This window comes from Phaethon aethereus, assembly GCF_964289735.1.
Source record: "Phaethon aethereus genome assembly, chromosome: 1".
Lineage (NCBI taxonomy): Eukaryota > Metazoa > Chordata > Aves > Phaethontiformes > Phaethontidae > Phaethon > Phaethon aethereus.
The window spans coordinates 205,195,884-205,213,526 of NC_138575.1; the positions used below are offsets into that span (position 1 = coordinate 205,195,884).

Here is a 17,643-nt window from a genome sequence, read left to right on the forward strand (position 1 = left end):
CAGCACTCCAGGTGTGGCCTCACCAAGGCTGAGTAGAGGGGGAAGGATCACCTCCCTCAACCTGCAGCAGCATTGCTCTTAATGGAGCCCAGAGTACTGTTAGCCTTTGGCACAAGGGCCCATTGCTGGCTCATGTTCAACTTGGTGTCCACCAGGACACTCAGGTCCTTTTCTGCAAAGCTTTTCCCACTGGATTTGTAGAACAGTCTGATATCTTTGCATCCGCTCTTAGTGTACAGGCAGAGTGTCATATCCCCATCCTGAGATTTTTCTTCTTTGCGGTAAACTGTCAATTTTCTTCAAATTTTTTTGTAGGTCTTGGTTTCTAGACCTTTCATCACATTCATTGCTCTTCACCAGACTCTCCAGCTGATCCACCTCCTTGTTATACCAAACAGGAACAGATTTGCCCATCTGAGGCCTGAACACTGGTGGTCCGAGCAGGATTAGTTCCTGTGTTGCACAAGTGATATTCTTGTTTACATAGTCCTGTATAGTGTTTTCTTTCTAAATAACAACATGACTTGGCTTACATTCATCTGTTCCACTCTGTAGATTCCGGGCCATCATCTTCGGAACTGTTAGCCTGCCTGTACTTTTTGCATTCACTTATTTCTGCCTAAACATATTCATTGTCCTTGTTGTTGAATTCTGGTTTTAGCCCATTTCTCCAGTTTAAGACTTTTTTTTTTTTTTAATTCCAGTGTCTTCCACCATACTTGCAGCCCTTCTAAGCATGTTACCTGGAAACATGACAAGCAGAGTCATTACATTTCTTTCTGGAAGCATCCTGTTGCCTTGTCCAGTGCTCACAAAATCCCCTAAGCCCCTAACCGCTCAAATACTTGGGAATATCTTGCTGTGAATGCCCCTGAGACACGGCTGTGTATCCTACAGGACATTCAGAAAAGTGAATCCAGATGTTTTAAAATTTAGTCTAGCAGCTGGCTCACTTTTCACCAAGTCACCCTGTACGTCACCCTGTACTCTCATCCTCAGTGTGCAGTGATGCTTTTTTTTTCTGAGTTTATGCTATTTTCTTTGTACCTTGAAGTGATGGTGGTGTCCAGGTTGATTTGTCATAAGCTGATTTTCCCCCAACCTTCCCAGTTCTCTAAATAATTATGGGCCTGTTAAAGAAGCAACTTCGTTTATTCTCATTGAAATTGTTCATGTTTATTCTCATTGAAATTGTTCATTGTATGAAGTCAAGCATGCACCTGTAACTGTTTATAAAAGTGTTGCCTAGCACTGCAAGTTTCCTAACCTACTCTAATAACAGTCCCTCTCTCCCCCGAAAAAGAAGGCTATATTCACAGTTTGTGAGGGATTATGTACTGGTCAAAGTCAAAGCACCAGCTCCAGTAAAATTTGTGGATTGCAGAGGCTGCAGAATACATGGCCTGGCCTAATGATGAAGAAGATTATTTTTAAAACCCGAAATTGTTTCTCAGAAAATACTGCCTCATATTTCCTTTAATATTTTCCAGAAGGTGTGTACACCTTCTCTCAGTCACTGTGCTAAACACCCGTCTCTCTACAGAGAAGTATAGTCTTCCATCAGTGCAACAAATGAGGCTTTTCCCAATGCTTTTCCTTAAAAACTAGGCAGTGGACTTGGCATTTGATTCATAAGCTTTTGATCCATACTTAATCCTAGGGTGGCATGCATCCAGAGCAAGCAGAGTGCTGGATATTGTGTACCTGATGAAGTAGCTGTTGGTGTACAGCACAGTAGGAGACTCTCTGATGTTCTCAAACAGCAGCTTTAGAGTCTGTCAGTATTCGCTGGGTAGGTCTTTGGGGAGAGAGGCTGAAGGAGTTCCTCAGAAGCAGGGCCTCTTCTGTTTGCTGCCCTTTCTTTGCAGTGAGTTTGCGGTGGAAGTAAAATTCAGCAATAGGTTTTTTGGTTTTCATCCTAGAGCTACTTAGGCTGCACCATCATTTCACAGCAACGTAATCCCATAAAACATGACGTGTAATTGCTCATTTCAAAATGTTCTCTTATAACTGTAGATCAGGAGAATGTCTCCTGAAAATAGTGGAATTATTCTGATTTTATTTGGTAAGAATATAATTAAAGAGTCAGGAAAGCAATGAAATGTAGCAGTAATGAAATACAACTGGTGGCAGAAGGGTTTCAATCTTTCCCTGCTTACAAGAAAGATAGATGATGTAATCCTGATTGCGCGTAGTCTTATGGTCCAGGTGTAAAGCAGTCCAGCTCTGGGGAGAAGCCCAGAAGTGGGACTTGCTATGGCAAGCTTCAGGCAAATCTGATGTCCCATTTCATTCAGCTATATGTTAAGGTACAGAGAAGTGTATAAGGCAAGAGAGTCCAAAGAAAAGAGGTGGAGGTTATGCTGGATCACAGTTGCAGACCAAAGTCCTCTAGAAAGAGTGTGAATCATCTCAGAAACTTCTTTGGAATGGAAAGGACTTTGTAAAAGCTGAGAAGAGTCATGCAGTCTTCGCTCTTCTCTACTGTTGTGTTTTACAAGACCCGAGTGTTTTTCCCCAGGCAAGCTGAGGGAGAAAGCAGCTTTGTTTCTGCTGTCCAGTTACCTGATTTGGCAACTTGAAGAGACTAGCAGGCCAGTTTCTAAAAAAACCCCTCAGTCATAAAGAGAGAGCAGGACATCAGAATCACTAATACAACATGAAAGGAGTGACGGGAAAATCAGCAATTCCTGTCAAGCAGAGCAAATGATAATAATATTCATAGGATAAAGCCAAAAAAGCACCAAACCTTTGACACTTTCAGGAAACCAAGCAGTTGTGTAGGGAGAATATCTTTGCGAAAGGTTTCTGAAAATGCTCTAGAAACCCTCAGCCTTGTTGAAGCAGGGGGTCAGCTCGCTTGGGCAGAAGAACAGGTTATTATTAGGCTTTTTACAAGATTGTCTGTGTCTTCTATTGCTTCTCACACGTGAATCTCGGAGTGTGTTATGGTGCTTAGTATCATTGCTCCGGCTGTGCTGAAAGGCCAAATAAGCACTCAGAGTTGATCATTTGCCTGGGGTTACCCAGAAGCAGAGGAGAAGACTCCAGAGTGCTCGTTTAGTACATTAGTCACTTGATCAGTGTTGCCTGAGAAGGATCCACCCGGGGAGGGCTGGCACAGTATATTCACACGGACAGAGATTGCATCAGAGTTTAACACCTCAAATTGACAAAGGTGAAGCAGGAGCACAGAGGGGTGCATTAATTTTCTTCCAGTCTCACAGCAGGTTCACAGAAGAAACACGGCTCCGAGCCAGCCGCCTCGCTGACAAGCATCCCACCCCAGGCCAGGCTGGCTCAGCCGGGGTCTGTGGTCACACTCTCTCCTCCTGCACTTACACCTATTTTCACCTGGAGGTGGAAGACAGAAGTGATAATATGAGATACGTTTATTTTGCACACCTGTGAAGTTCTAGGAATGGAAAACAGAAAAACTCTCTGGCAAAGGGGAACGAAATAAGAAGAATTAAGAAATGCCACACATTTCACATTTGGCAATTCGTACTTCAGAGTTAAAACAATTTTGTATGTGTCATTTGAAAGTGTGAGGCTGCACGTATGAAGAAAGCACCTATTTCCCTTATATTTTGAGCAGGGAGCCATATGTTTTAAAAATTAAAACACACAATTAATTTTGGAGCATTAAATCCTCCCATCTAGGGAGTTGACAGGCTTTCTCACAGACATGGCTGTGCCAGAATGAACCTGAGGAAACAATGCTTAGAAATGTAAATATTAGTAGGTGTGCAGGAATAGAAATTAGGAAAACTGACAATTTTAATTACTTTCATTTGCTGAGTTCCCAGGCTGACAGCAGCAATTACACCTGTTGGGTTGCTGGCAGGGTGGGGTATGGAGGCAGAGGGGCATGGGGACAGGATAGGCTCAGTCCCCACATTGACAGTGGGATCTGCGATGCCAGCATATTATCTGATGTAAAAAATCCCTAATAGAAAGAGGAGCTTCCCAACATCTCCCCCAAACATGGAAAGTACCATGTAGGGGTAGCTGTCAGCTCAGCAGGAGCTTCCAGGCCTCTGGACACTTAAATCACATCATTATTACAGACACCTCTGGATTCCCTGGTTGAAGTTTTTGTATTTTGCTTGGGAGGATTATGGATGGAAGGAGGATTAAATGATAAAGTGAATCATGTGAGACTGAGGGAGTGCCTACACAATGAAAGCCAGCGTGACTGGAGGAGACCTTTTTATTTCAGTGGATTGTGTGGAATAGAAAAATACAGATTTAAGGCATTATGGTGCCTAACACTATGCTTAGATGCACAAGGTTTGTGTCTTTTGCCTGTTTTGACTATGAGATCCTTGCGGTAAGGATTGTGGTTTTTTTAGATCACCTAGCACAGTATTACCCTGATCTTTGTGCAGTCCTGGAATGCAAACAGTAACTGTGATTGTTTTTTATGTCAGAGACTATGGCAAGCTGTATTTACAAAGAGATCCTGTTTATCTGATTTAATTATTTTCTGCTTAAACAAAACATATTCATCTTAGTTTTCTGTTTGTTCGGGGTTTTTTTGTTTTTTAAATACTATATTCAGGTGAGAAATATCCCTTTACAGTGATTGGCAGTTACTTTTGTAAAATTAGAATGTCCGTAGCCCGAAATGTCAAATATATCATTACAGTTGGTTTTCAATGTCCATTTCAATCTAGTAGTTTTGTGCTCGATTGCCATCGTGGAGCAGGATGTAACAAGGCAGGACCTCGCTGGTATCAACCACTGCACAGCACTGAAAACATCTAGCCATTTGACAGGCAAATGCGAAATCTATAAGCCAGTGTGATGAACCACCTGCTACTCCTTTCCTATTGTTCCTTCTTCTATTCTGCAAATACAAATTACGTGAATCTGTATCACCAAGAAGTCTGCAGACTCTAACAGAATGTCAGCCTTCAACTCTGCTGCAAGTATGAGAAGGCAAATAGGAAATAGGAGCACTGGTACACTTTTTCCATGCCATTCATTATTTTATGGAGTTCTTTCTCACGTGATTCCTCTGTAACGTGGCCACATTGTCTTAGTAGCTATTTTGCTGAAAAAGAATGGAAGTTACCTCACTATTTCACTATCCTGCTTTCAGATAGTTGTCATTTTCCTTTAATTTTGTGCTTTTTATAATCTGTAGCTAAGTAACAGAGAAGGAGCTACTCTGGAATTTACTTTTAAGACCAGGTACATTCCAGGAGCAAAATTTAGAAGCATTATTTACACATCATTCTGAGAAATATGTGTTATTGTGGTTGCTTTCTTATTTGGTTGGATTGAAATAGAATCCAACAATTGAATTGGGAGTACTTTTGTGTCAGTATAGGCTGTTTTCTGAAGCACACTGGTGAGTAGACTATGTGAGTCTCATTACTTGAATAGGTGAGTGTAAGAGGCTTCTGTATAAAAGGTTACAGTTTATGTTTATCATTTTAATTGAAAAGCAAGTGAAATGGGGATCCACATTTATCAGCTAATTTTTCCTTTTATAAACTCTATGTTTATTTTGCAGGTGATGGAAATTAAAGGACAAATGATTCATGTGCCAGAATCAAATTCAATTTTGTTTCTGGGTTCCCCCTGTGTGGACAAGCTGGATGAATTGATGGGCCGAGGCCTCCATCTTTCGGACATACCTATCCATGATGCTACTCGTGATGTCATATTGGTTGGGGAGCAAGCAAAGGCACAGGATGGCTTGAAAAAACGAATGGATAAGTTGAAGGCAACGCTAGAATGCACACACCAAGCCCTGGAAGAGGAGAAAAAGAAAACAGTAGATCTCCTTATTTCTATTTTCCCTGAAGAAGTGGCTCAGCAGCTGTGGCAGGGGCAGCAGGTTCAAGCCAGGAAGTTTGATGATGTCACCATGCTCTTCTCGGACATTGTTGGCTTCACTGCCATCTGTGCGCAGTGCACGCCCATGCAGGTCATCAGCATGCTGAATGAACTCTACACGCGGTTTGACCATCAGTGTGGATTCCTGGACATCTACAAGGTAATAGCTCAAGTCCTAAGTTAACAAAATCTAATGAAACTAAAGGTAGAAAAAAATCCCAGTAGCCATCTTCCTAAATCACAGACCTTGCCTATAAAAATGGAAAGGCAATATTTTTGTTTCACATGAAAAAAATAAATGTGAAATATGCCCACTGAAAATCAAATACTTTGATGCTGAGCTGTCATCATGGTTCCCCCATGAGAATATATGCTTCACATTCCCATTTTCCTATAGAAACGTACACCTCCTGTATTACAGCCTGATTTCCTTTAGGTGACACATCAGCCACAGTGTCCTAAGGGTAATGAAGTGCACAGTGATGATCCTAGACCAAGCTGCAGCTCCTGGAAGGCACTCAAATACTTTCTGTTTCACCTGAAACTTGAATGGTTTAGGGTTTAGGCACTTATCTTTCCCCTGAAAAAAAGAAAATTTTCCATAAAGACCAGAGCATTCACTAAAAAAAGTGTTATAAGAGATTTACACTTCCATTGAAAAAGAGGAAGAGGACAGCAGATCTCCATTCATAGTAAATGGAGTAAGTGGGACATGGCACTGGGGTGCTATCCTTCTTTGCTGCTCTTCAGAAAAGGAGGTGACGCATGTGTTGGTCCTGTTACAGACGTCCATCACCTTCACTTCTTTTCGGTGTATTTGGTGTCCAGTATGTATTTGAGAGAAAAAAGAGGGCAGGTAGAATTTAATAAATGCAGTTAAGATATTATCTGTGTAATTATCCTGTGAAATCTACAGAGAATATGTTTTGCATATGGAATACCTTTAATTTTGTGATAGGAAAAGCAGAGCAAATTTCTTTTAATAACTGAATGCACCAAAGAAAAAAAAAGTAATTGTAAACTTATATATTGACTTAGTTTTCTGTCTGAGGCTTGCAAACTAAAAATAGAATTTGTTGACAGGATATAGAGAAAAAGTCTTCACAAGAGTTCTATCCCTTTAACTTTTGGCCTCTAATACACTTTAAAAGGGATCAAAAAATATTAAATACCCATCTAAATAATAATTGTGGCTGAAAAGTTATGATATATACCACAGATAAGAACTGAACATGGTATCAATGCAGGCTGGGCCATGAAGGGATTGAGAGCAGCCCTGCCGGGAAGGATTTGGGGGTACTGGTGGACGAAAAGCTAGACATGATCCAGCAATGTGCATTCATAGCCTAGAAGGGCAACTGTCTCCTGGGATGCATCCAAAGCAGCGTGGCCAGCAGGTTGAGGGAGGTGATTCTGCCCCTCTGCTCCACTTGGGTGAGACCCCACCTGGAGTCCTGGGTCCAGCTCTGGAGCCCTCAGCACAGGAAAGACATGGACCTCTTGGAGCGGGTCCAGAGGAGGCCACAAAAATGATCAGAGGGGTGGAGCACCTCTGCTGTGAGGACAGGATGAGAGTTGGGGTTATTTAGCCTGGAGAAGAGAGGGGTCCAGGGATACCTTACTGCAGCCTTCCAGTACTTAAAGGGGACTTACAAGAAAGGCGGGGACAGACTTTTTAACAGGGCCTGTAAGTGATAGGACAAGGGGTAATGGTTTTAAACTAAAAGTGGGCAGATTTAGGCTAGATCTAAGGAAGACATTTTTCCCAATGAGGGTGGTGAACCACTGGCCCAGGTTGACCAGAGAGGTGGTAGATGCCCCATCCCTGGAACCATTCCAGGTTGGGTTGGATGAGGCTCTGAGCAACCTGATGTGGTTGAAGATGTCCCTGCTCATTGCGGTGGGCTGAACTAGATGACCTTAAAAGGTCCAAGCCAAACTATTCTGTGATTCTATGGTATAGATATAGGTTGGTAGGACAATATACCAAAGTAAAAGATCACACTGTAAATAAGTTTCATGCTCCTGGGCTCGGTGTTTGTATTACTAATGCTCTGAAGCCAAAGGCCATGTTGGGAGAGAACTGCAATGGAAGGTACCAACGCTCATTTGAAAATTGTCACAGTGACATAGAAAAGACTGGAAGTTTGATCTCAATTTGTATTTATTGGATGTTAGTGCACTGGATCTCAAGCCAGCTCTGAGAATGAGACTTAAAGAACTTTTGACCCACAGTCAAGAGTGATATCTAGTGACCCAGTTTCACATGCTCTGTCTGGTACATGGGTGTAGTTCATGTTTTCCCAGATTAATTTTAGTTAGCTGTTTTGAGGCATTCAGGACGTTATTTGTTAAAAACTATGGTTGCATGGGAATAGGAAATAAAGTATGTAAAACTCTATGACCTATTTGGAAGGAAGGCTGGCTGAGTCCAGTGAGAACACTAGGAAGGAATATTTATACATAGGTCATGAATATTTTATCATTTAGAACCTGGCTTACTGCCTTTCACCTAGGCAAGATATGACTTACGCATTCAGAAAAGGAATAAACACTCCAAAAAGTTAAGGCCCCCATGTAATTCTACGAGCGGAGGAATAAACAAAACCTGTTTTTCTATGGAAGGATTTCTTACACCTTGAACACCCTTTCTCCATTGTTACAGCCTTAATACAGCCAGTTCTTTCTCAGATCCTTTCATCCTGGATTTTCCTCCATCTCCGTACTTTCCCATGTCCCCTGAGCCTCCCTACACATCCCCTGCTTTCCTCCACAGCCCATCCATGAGCAAGGCAGTGTGTACTGTGGCTATTTTGGAGCTGTACGTCCCTTTTTTTCTCCCCCCAAATATTTTTTATTTTTTTTTAAACAAGTCTAAAAAAGTTACTGTGGGGTTAGGCGAAAATTACTCAGTTGAGCATTGCAGAAAGACAAAACTCAGGCAATAAACCCTTTTGCTTTTCCTTGGCGAATCAGAATCACAGAATCACAGAATCACAGAATCACAGAATCGCAGAATTGCAGAATCACAGAAACACAGAATGGTAGGGGTTGGAAGGGACCTCTAAAGATCATCTGGTCCAACCCCCCTGCCAAGGCAGGATCACCTAGGGCAGGTTGCACAGAAACACGTCCAGTCGGGTTTTGAAGGTCTCCAGAGAAGGAGACTCCACAACCTCCCTGGGCAGCCTGTTCCAGTGCTCCATCACCCTCACAATAAAGAAGTTTTTCCTCATGTTGAGATGGAACTTCCAGTGCTGCAGTTTATGCCCATCGCCCCTCGTCCTATCACTGGGCACTGCTGAAAAGAGACTGCCTCCATCCTGCTGACAGCCACCCTTCAGATATCTATAGACATTGATAAGGTCCCCTCTCAGCCTTCTCTTCTGCAGACTAAACAGCCTCAGGTCTCTCAGCCTTTCCTCATACGAGAGATGTTCCAGTCCCTTAATCATCCTCGTGGCCCTCCATTGAACTCTCTCCAAAATCAGGATTAAAATAAAATGACAATTCTTTTGAAAAATTACATGCATTTTAAAATAAAAATAGCTCATGTGTTTATATCTTTTTCATTTGTTTCAGATGATATTCTGGAAGCTAAATTTATTGCTAGGAATGATCACCACCACAACGACTATAATTATAGAAGTTACTGTCAGGCAGTAAATTTTAGATATTTAATCACCAGTATTTGTACCCACAGTCTGCCTCGGAGATATACTCCTGTAACTAGGCTACAGAAATGTATCATGTGACCTATATATACATCAAAACAGAATAATTTTCAAACTTGCTAGTTTTTAAGCAACATGGCAAGAATAATTTGCAAGGGTTATTCAGTGAGTACTTCTGAATACCAAATTCACCATTTTGTAAACAGAAAATTAAGCAAAATGCATTAAATAAATTCCATGCTGTAATTATTCACCCAGCTTTACTCTTACAGCATTTTGAATTCAGAACCTCAGTGTTTCTAATCTTGGACTCAGACAATGAATGTAATATTTTCAATTGTCTCATACTATTCATTCAGGGATGTTTACAGAGAAGTATGCTAGAGGAAGAAGAACAAAGATCCTCGCATTTAACAAGTCAGACATAAAGGGCAAGCATAATGAGATGTTGGATACAGAATAAGAAATACTTGGAGAGGGCTGAAGCAGGGTGAATTAGACTTTGAAATTTCTTGGAAATGAGAGTAAGTAGCTATAACTGATGAGGTAGGGAAAGGATATCCAGTGGATGGATGCACAGGTAAGAATGACACGGGCAGATGATGGGCTCAGGAGATGAACTTCACAGGAGCATTTTGAATGCTTATGAAAGATGACAGATTACATTTGTCCAGGCTGAGGGAGAACATTGCAGTAATTCAGATGCATGGTGATACGAGCCTGGGTGACAGTTTTAGAAATCTGGGAGAATCTGTGTATTAGGGAGTGAAACTTTAGAAAGAATCTGCTTACATACAGCCTTGATGAAAAGATCAAGAGGGATACTCTTGGGGTAATCACAGAAAGGAGAAGATGTGAGAGAACTGAGACTTGGCAATGTGTTTGGAAACTGGTGCTGCTGGCTGTCTGAGCTAATTACATTTGTCTTGGAATTGAGGAATGGGAGAAAAAGATGCTGTTGAGCAAGGAGTGCAAATCAAAGCAATGTAGATGCAGATGCTTGGTAAGTTAGCGTCTGTGGACATGCAAGTAGAAACATGGACTCCAGGAGCAGAAGTAACGGGAGGGAGAAGATCTCAGTAAATTTTGGAAGCAGTTGCTTTGGTTAAAATATGTACTGGCTGGCCTGACTGTTTACGTCTTTGTTTTGACCTGTTTTTCTCTGTATGTTCCTTTTGTTTATGAGCCAAGTGCTGGGAAAAAATACTCCAGCTAAACCATCTCTTTATCAAATAAACTATTTAGATATGCTGCAGCCATGGCTGCTGGTGTTTAAAACTTAACCCTTCAGACTGAATTCTTACCTGCTTAAGATTCCTGCAGTTTCTTTTTCACCTTCCAAGTAATATGTCTTTGACATAGGATCATTTTAAGTATTTTTTTTCTTGTTGAGTCCTTTTGCCTGTGTAGGCTTGCTTTCTCAGCTCTTTTCCTCTCAGTTCCCTTTCGGAAACGACCCCACTTCCTTCCCTTGTCCTTCAGCTACTGTGTGGAGTAAAGGCAGTGTGTATTGAGGCTGTTTTTTTGGCCATGGACGCACTCACTGGGTGGCTATATATGCTGGCTGGGGAATACCAAGCCAACTAGAGCAGAACCAGGCCTGCTCTTGTAGGTTTTAGTTTTCTTTGACCTTTCTCTGGACAGGGCAGCATTTGTCCTCGAAGACATTTGCAAATTTTCCCCTAACAGTAAACTTCACTTTCTGTGAATTGCTGAGTCTTACTTTCCATGTCTGAGCAGAGAGTCCTAAACAATGTTTTTGACAATGAACTACTGTCAGCTGCCAAAATTTCTTTGCTATACATCTTTGTTGTCAAAATTTTAATTAAAAGTTTATTGAATTTTTATTGAATAAGACAATATAATTCCTCAGGTTAATTTTATAGTTAGAATTCACAATTTCGTTCTGTGAATTTCTGCTTTCTCTTTAGTTTCATTATTTGCTAAACTGATGCTCTCTCTCAGTGGTGCCACACACATGCCTCAAAGTCCTTTACCAGCTTCCTTGGGGTTCTTTTTAGCTATTATTCCTGGCAATATTATTTCACTTACTTTACACTGAATGATATATTTTATTTCTTCTGAATAATATAGTTAGTGTGTCAGATTTTTTTTTTCTGATTTTCTACACCTAACTCTGGCTACAGACTTAATTTTTGCCTGTTGTGAAGACCCGAGACTAAAAACAGGTGAGAAGTCCAGACTGCTCTGCAATCATGCGAGGTTGATACTTACCAGTTCTGAAAAATGCTGTTTATATTGAGGTTGTGATATAATGCTTTTAGGAACCTCATTTTAAACTCACATTTTCTAAAAATATCACTTTACATTTTTATACTGGTAGTTTAAGTTGCAGAAATTAATTTTACAGAAAATATCAGTACTTTCTCAGTGCTATGTACAAATTTCAGTTCTCAAGGAGGGATAGTCATAGTCATATGTATGTTCTTAAGCTTACTGTCAGTGCTCTAATGACTAAAGAATACTGCAGAGACAGGAGGAGTCATGAGGTTCAGACTATTTTGAGGTTTTCCAGGCTTTATGTTTCATAAATTAAAAACCAAAGTCTCCAGGTTTTCATGTAAAATCTGTGGCCGCTATTTTTGTCTTCTTTCATCACTTTGGCAGTTTTAACCTTTTAAATTCAGTGCAACTACATGACCATTTTGAGAAAGTTTCAAATTCTTTTAGCTTCAGCTTAGGCATCTGCAGAACAAAGATTATTATGAAATGCAATCAAAATTTGTAAGTGATACTGATACTCTTATATGAGCAATATCATATGCATAAAATACTGTAATATAATTTTTTTAACATGAATAGGTGCGGTAGAAGCAACTACTAGTGTACTAGTTGTTGCTTCTTCCTGGTAGTTTAAAGACAGTGGGTTTTGAATGTGTAACTGAAGAAAATGAGTAATAGAAGAAAAATTCCGTTGCCCAGAAGTGCTCTCTCTGTGGTGCCACCCAGCCTGGTAGAGCTGCCCTTCAGCACCCTGCTCTGTTCAGGTCATACCACAGAGGGCTCCCGAACCATCTTCCTTTTCTTGCTCTGAGCAGGCTACAGCACTGACTTTCTCCTTGAACTCTCTGTCTGTGCGTGGACTTACTTGCTGGCACACAAGTGTGACTCGCACCAGTATGAGGTCAGGGCAAAGCTGGGGCACCTGTCGTCTTTGGGAACTCAGAATTGTTCTGGGGTTAAGTTAAAAAAAAAGAAACGCAAAAGTTGCCTTGGATTTCTCTGGAGATCTGGTGTATCATTTTACGACTTCCCTTTGCATTAAGCATGTATTTTTCTGCAGCCTTGTGGAGGATTTACACTTTTGTCTTTAGGGAGATGTGCAAATGAAGCAGACATGAAGGCTCCAGAAGAGTTATTCTTTACTTTATAAACATACAGACCTGCACAAAGCACTAGAACATCTGTGCCTGTTCCCCTGCTTTAGGCAATTCATTACCCAAGAATCCTCTAAAGAGTCTAGGACTTCTGCTTCCGTATATAGTTTCTTCTTCAGGAATACCATGCTTGTATATATTTCCTTCTTCTTCTCTTTTGTCTCTCTCCTTCCACTTTTCTCTTAACTGAAAAACACACATTTGTTTATAAGTGTCCCGCTCCATTTCTCTCAAGCTGCTTCAGAGCCTTAGAACCTGTGTCCAACTTGCAGGTCCTGGGAGTGCTTCCCAAGTCCTCAGTTTGTGTGTGAACCTTGGCCATATCCTGGCCTTTTATTTGGACAGGAACCAAAAGAGTGTCCTCCTTTGTGGCTCCGTGCTCCATATTGAGCAGCAAGTCCAGACATAGCAGCTGGAAAAGAACCATGGCTGAGAGCATGCGCTGTTGCAGCAGATAGGTCTCCCTGATGCTATGTTTTGTAAAACCTACCATTAATAATTAAATTCTTTGTTTTCTTGTGTCAAGTTTTTCCACATATTAAATTTTAGTCCCTCTGAGGGAACGGAGGAAATCGGTTTCACTTTGCACCAACCTACGCTATTTCCATTTAAGCAGTCCAGTATTGTGTCAGATCTAGAGGATACATAGCACAACCATGACAACATATGGCTGGCCCTTCATATACATCAGCATGCCAAAATGCAGCATTTTCAGTCATACAAATAGCATTCATAACTGTACCTTAATTTCTTAAATGATGTAAATGAATATAGAGGATACTTAGGTAAGTTAAGAGAAACTAACATATGAATTTCAAGACAGGTAAATTAAAGCGTATGTAACCTTGAGGAAGATGATGTTGTTCAGTAGTAGTTTTAATACCAGTGATACCTATAGCAAATTAAGACCACTCTTAGATCTGGAGAAGGGCAGTCACATTCAACTGAAATGTCTATCTTAAGTTATGTATGATTATTTTAATATTTGCTTGTTTTGTCAAACAGTTCTTTGACATTGCAACTACCTCACATAAGGCCAAATGCCAGCCAGGACATTTTCTCTTCATCATATTTGGTGTGATTTTTGCAATTTCATACTTGGCTATCAGAGAGAGAAGTCATTTATGCATATGACTTTTGTATTCCATGACTGTTGTGTGCAAACCTGATGTTGACATCATGTAAACTAAGCCTTCTAACGTGTGTATTTTAACCATTGAAAAAAACCTTTTAAAAATACTAGATAGTAAGTCTACACAGCAAGTACTATTTGTCTCTTCTCCTTTCGTACAGAAAACCGCACTCAATTAATATGTAGACGAAAGACTTCCTCTGTATACTGGATACTGAAAAATTTATGCTTAAGACTGCTAAGTAGGTGCTATAGGAAGAGTTTGAAAATGGCTCTTCCTGCAAAATGCTTCTGAACTTGCCAGCATGTAGCATCATTAAACTTACTAAAAATAAAATGCCCTCTGTCTGGTAAGAGCAATATAAGAGCTTCATAATTAGGATCTTGGGAAAGGAGCTGAGATTTGTAGTAAGACATTTGTTTTAAAAGATTATCAGATGATCAGATTTCTGAACTTCCTAGATGGACACTTGGAATCCATTCTTGCTCACATCGGAGGGGTTTTCCATACACTGAACTCTTTCCAAAAGCAGAATGCAGTGTCAGAAAGCATTGCAGAGTTACCTTGACACTTAGGCGCAAGGTTTTACTGCTTAGGAGTTAATTTTGAAAAGTTGATAGACAGAAGCTGAGAGTACCAAACACTAAGGTAGAAACTGAAAGAGATTCTTGGGTCCATTTGAAGACAGTCTTATTCTCAAATCCTATCTTGAAAAGTTTTAAAACCTTTAAAATTAAACAGGAGGTTTTTTATAGTATCCTAGAGATTTTGGGAATCTAAAAATCCTATGGTATCCAACATGTAGAATTAATTTCTAGCAAAAAACCCCCAGACCTAAGTATTTTAATCTGACAGATGTTGTTAAGCTTCACAGTGTTGCACAATTCAACTGTGTTTCAAAGCTTTTCTGCCAAATCTGTGCAGTGGAAAATCATATAGAATACTTCAAAATGCAAACAGAACTAGGCTTTAATTTGTATTCACACAACATCAAGGAAACAAATGTGTTTTGATTAATTTAAAAAAGATCAGTATTCACTCTTTGTTATGCAGACAGAAATGTAAAACTAGAAGCCACGTCGGGATCAAGTATACTTAGGCCGTGCAAGTGGAGGCTTTTCTGAACTGCACTTATACCACCTCCAGAGAAAGAGCACACACACTTCACCTCTCAGTGGAATGACCTTTCTAGTTTCTCTCCAGCATGTTTCTTTGGTATTTCTTTCCTTAGAATCTGCATTTTAGATTAAGTGACTTGTTCAAGCTGCCCAAATTACTTCATGTTGCCCTCCTTTCCACTTAGTGATCCCTGACCTGCATGCCAAAATACGCATGCCAAGATAAAGGATTTTTTTAGCTAAAGAAGATCTTACTGTTGTGATGACAAACAGCATGTCAGCACAAGCAGTCAACACACTCATGCAATCTTTTTTCCTGTTTTGGGGTACTATATGGGAGCAGGAACATGCACTCTGTAGTGCACTTTCAAAAGCACGGGGTTACTCATGCATGAGAAGATAACAGCTCACCTAGAGTCTTCTGAGAGTTTCGCAAACTAAGCCTTCCCAGTCTGTGGCCATCAAAGCCTACATAAACCTGTTTTTCAGCCATTTCTCAGAAATGATGACTGATGAGAACATGGGAGGGGCCTTGTATATCAAATGACAGTCTGGGCATGGAAGAAGGCAATTGAGCAAAGATAGAGACAGAGTCCTGCTGTAGTAAATGCGTAAAACAATGAGGTTTCCAGAATTCAGGATGGAATATATCATGCCCTGGAAGTTTATTTTTCCTCTTCAGAAAGAGTATAGATGAGTGGCTTAAAGTAGGGGATTAATTTTTATGTGACTGGTGCTGGGTAGAGAGTCCCATGCTGAATGACAATGTTGTAAGTTTATTACTGACTTGCAGAGATATATTTGGAGAAGGATTTGGGTAGAAGGAAATACAGGAGATATCAATGACGTCTTGAAGTAGAATATGGATATCTAATAAATTGCTCCCTGTGATGAGTGCTGAGATTAGTGACTTAAAATAAAACGAGAATGGAAAGCATTTCCCTTTTCTTCAGTCTTTGTCCCATAACAGTTAAAAATGTATCCTTTATACCTTTATATCCTTTATATTCTATATAATGAAGCCCAAATGACAAGTCTGAAGCACCACTTTACCATATACCATGGCTTTTTCCTAATTTTCCTGCTGTACAACTTAGGGCAGAAAACAGATGAAAGAAAAACCCATTGAGAGATACTAATAATTTCAAAGGTTTCTTATAGAGTTATACTTGCAAGAATTTCATCTTAAGGATGAATTTTGCTGTATTTCTGTAGAGGGAAGACGTTTCAGCTTTCATGAAAGAAATACATAGTGTTGAGGTACTATGTATTTCAGTGTTGCAGATGGAATGAAATATGGATAAACAGGATAATGAAAATTCTGGGAAGGCATAGGTCTTTACTGCAGTACCTGAGAACACTTCCCAGCTTCCAGTTCCAGGTGCATTCCCATCCTGAATCCTGGCTTCATGCTGGGATGAGACTTAAGAAACCACTTCCTTATGTATTTATATGCTCCCATTTAAGTATAACCTAGGTGTGCAGGAAGCCAAGATGGGGTCCATTAAGTCCATGTTGAAGACTACATAATCTGACAGCCGACCCTGACTTTGCTCCTTAATAAAGTATGTCCAGGACTGCAAAACAAAATTAATACGCTAGAAGTCATTGATTTTGATGTTAATGTAATCATAAGAATCACTTAAACTTCATATTCTCCAATAAATGCTTTTCTGAGCCTGGATTAATCTCTAAGAATGGAAAGGAAACTGACATATGGAGTGTAGAAAGGTTTTCTGCTGGTTCATCTGTCCACCTAGAGATCAGCTTTCCTGAAGGACTGTTTGATGTCCCAGAACTTCCCCTGTCCTACTTCTAAAATTCACCCGCTTTTGTGACCTTCCATGTTCAGTCTGCCTTTCTGCCTTTTCACATGGTCTTATTAATTCTTTCTCTTCTATAGTTCTGAGAGAGAGGTGAAACTATACTATTTATAACATAGAACTAGTCATCTAGACTATCCCCACAGTCAAAAGAGGAAAGTATCATTTTATAGGGCGAGTGTGAATCTTTTTTTGTGTGAGATTCATCTTTTCCTGAATGAGATGCTTAGCACAGGTCAGAGGACTGCTAGACTTCCCATTTCAGTTCATTGATTATAAAGAGAATTGAAAGTGAATAACTCATATTCAGATTACTATATTAAACATGTCTTTGGTTAGGGGAGCTGACTCTCACCCATGTACATCACTCTACATCTTATCAACTTGCAACCTATGTGCTTGAAATATTGCTTCTTCCCTGCTTGTGCCATCTACTTTTCATGTGCTTTATTCTTACAGTTATTTAATCATGTTGTATGGTTTATTGCCATGTTATGTTGCTTAATGCATAGAGTGCATTTTAATTGAATAAAATGAAGTTTCACTGCATTTTAACTTCTCTCATACAATCAGCATCAACCCAAGTTATTTCCTCATTTCATTGCTTTTTATTACATTGGCGCTGGAATAACTCCCATCACCACCAA

General features: G+C 40.1%; 1 protein-coding gene across 1 annotated transcript in view; it reads left to right on the top strand.

Moving 5' to 3' along the window:
- GUCY1A2 (guanylate cyclase 1 soluble subunit alpha 2) overlaps positions 1-17,643 on the top strand; it is a gene marked incomplete at its 5' end in the record, with an annotated part of 158,983 nt that overhangs the window by 83,452 nt on the left and 57,888 nt on the right. Inside the window, one exon of the mRNA XM_082011315.1 lies at positions 5,525-6,010. Coding sequence (XP_081867441.1) covers positions 5,525-6,010 — 486 coding nt within the window. The remainder of the gene's footprint in view (positions 1-5,524; positions 6,011-17,643) is intronic.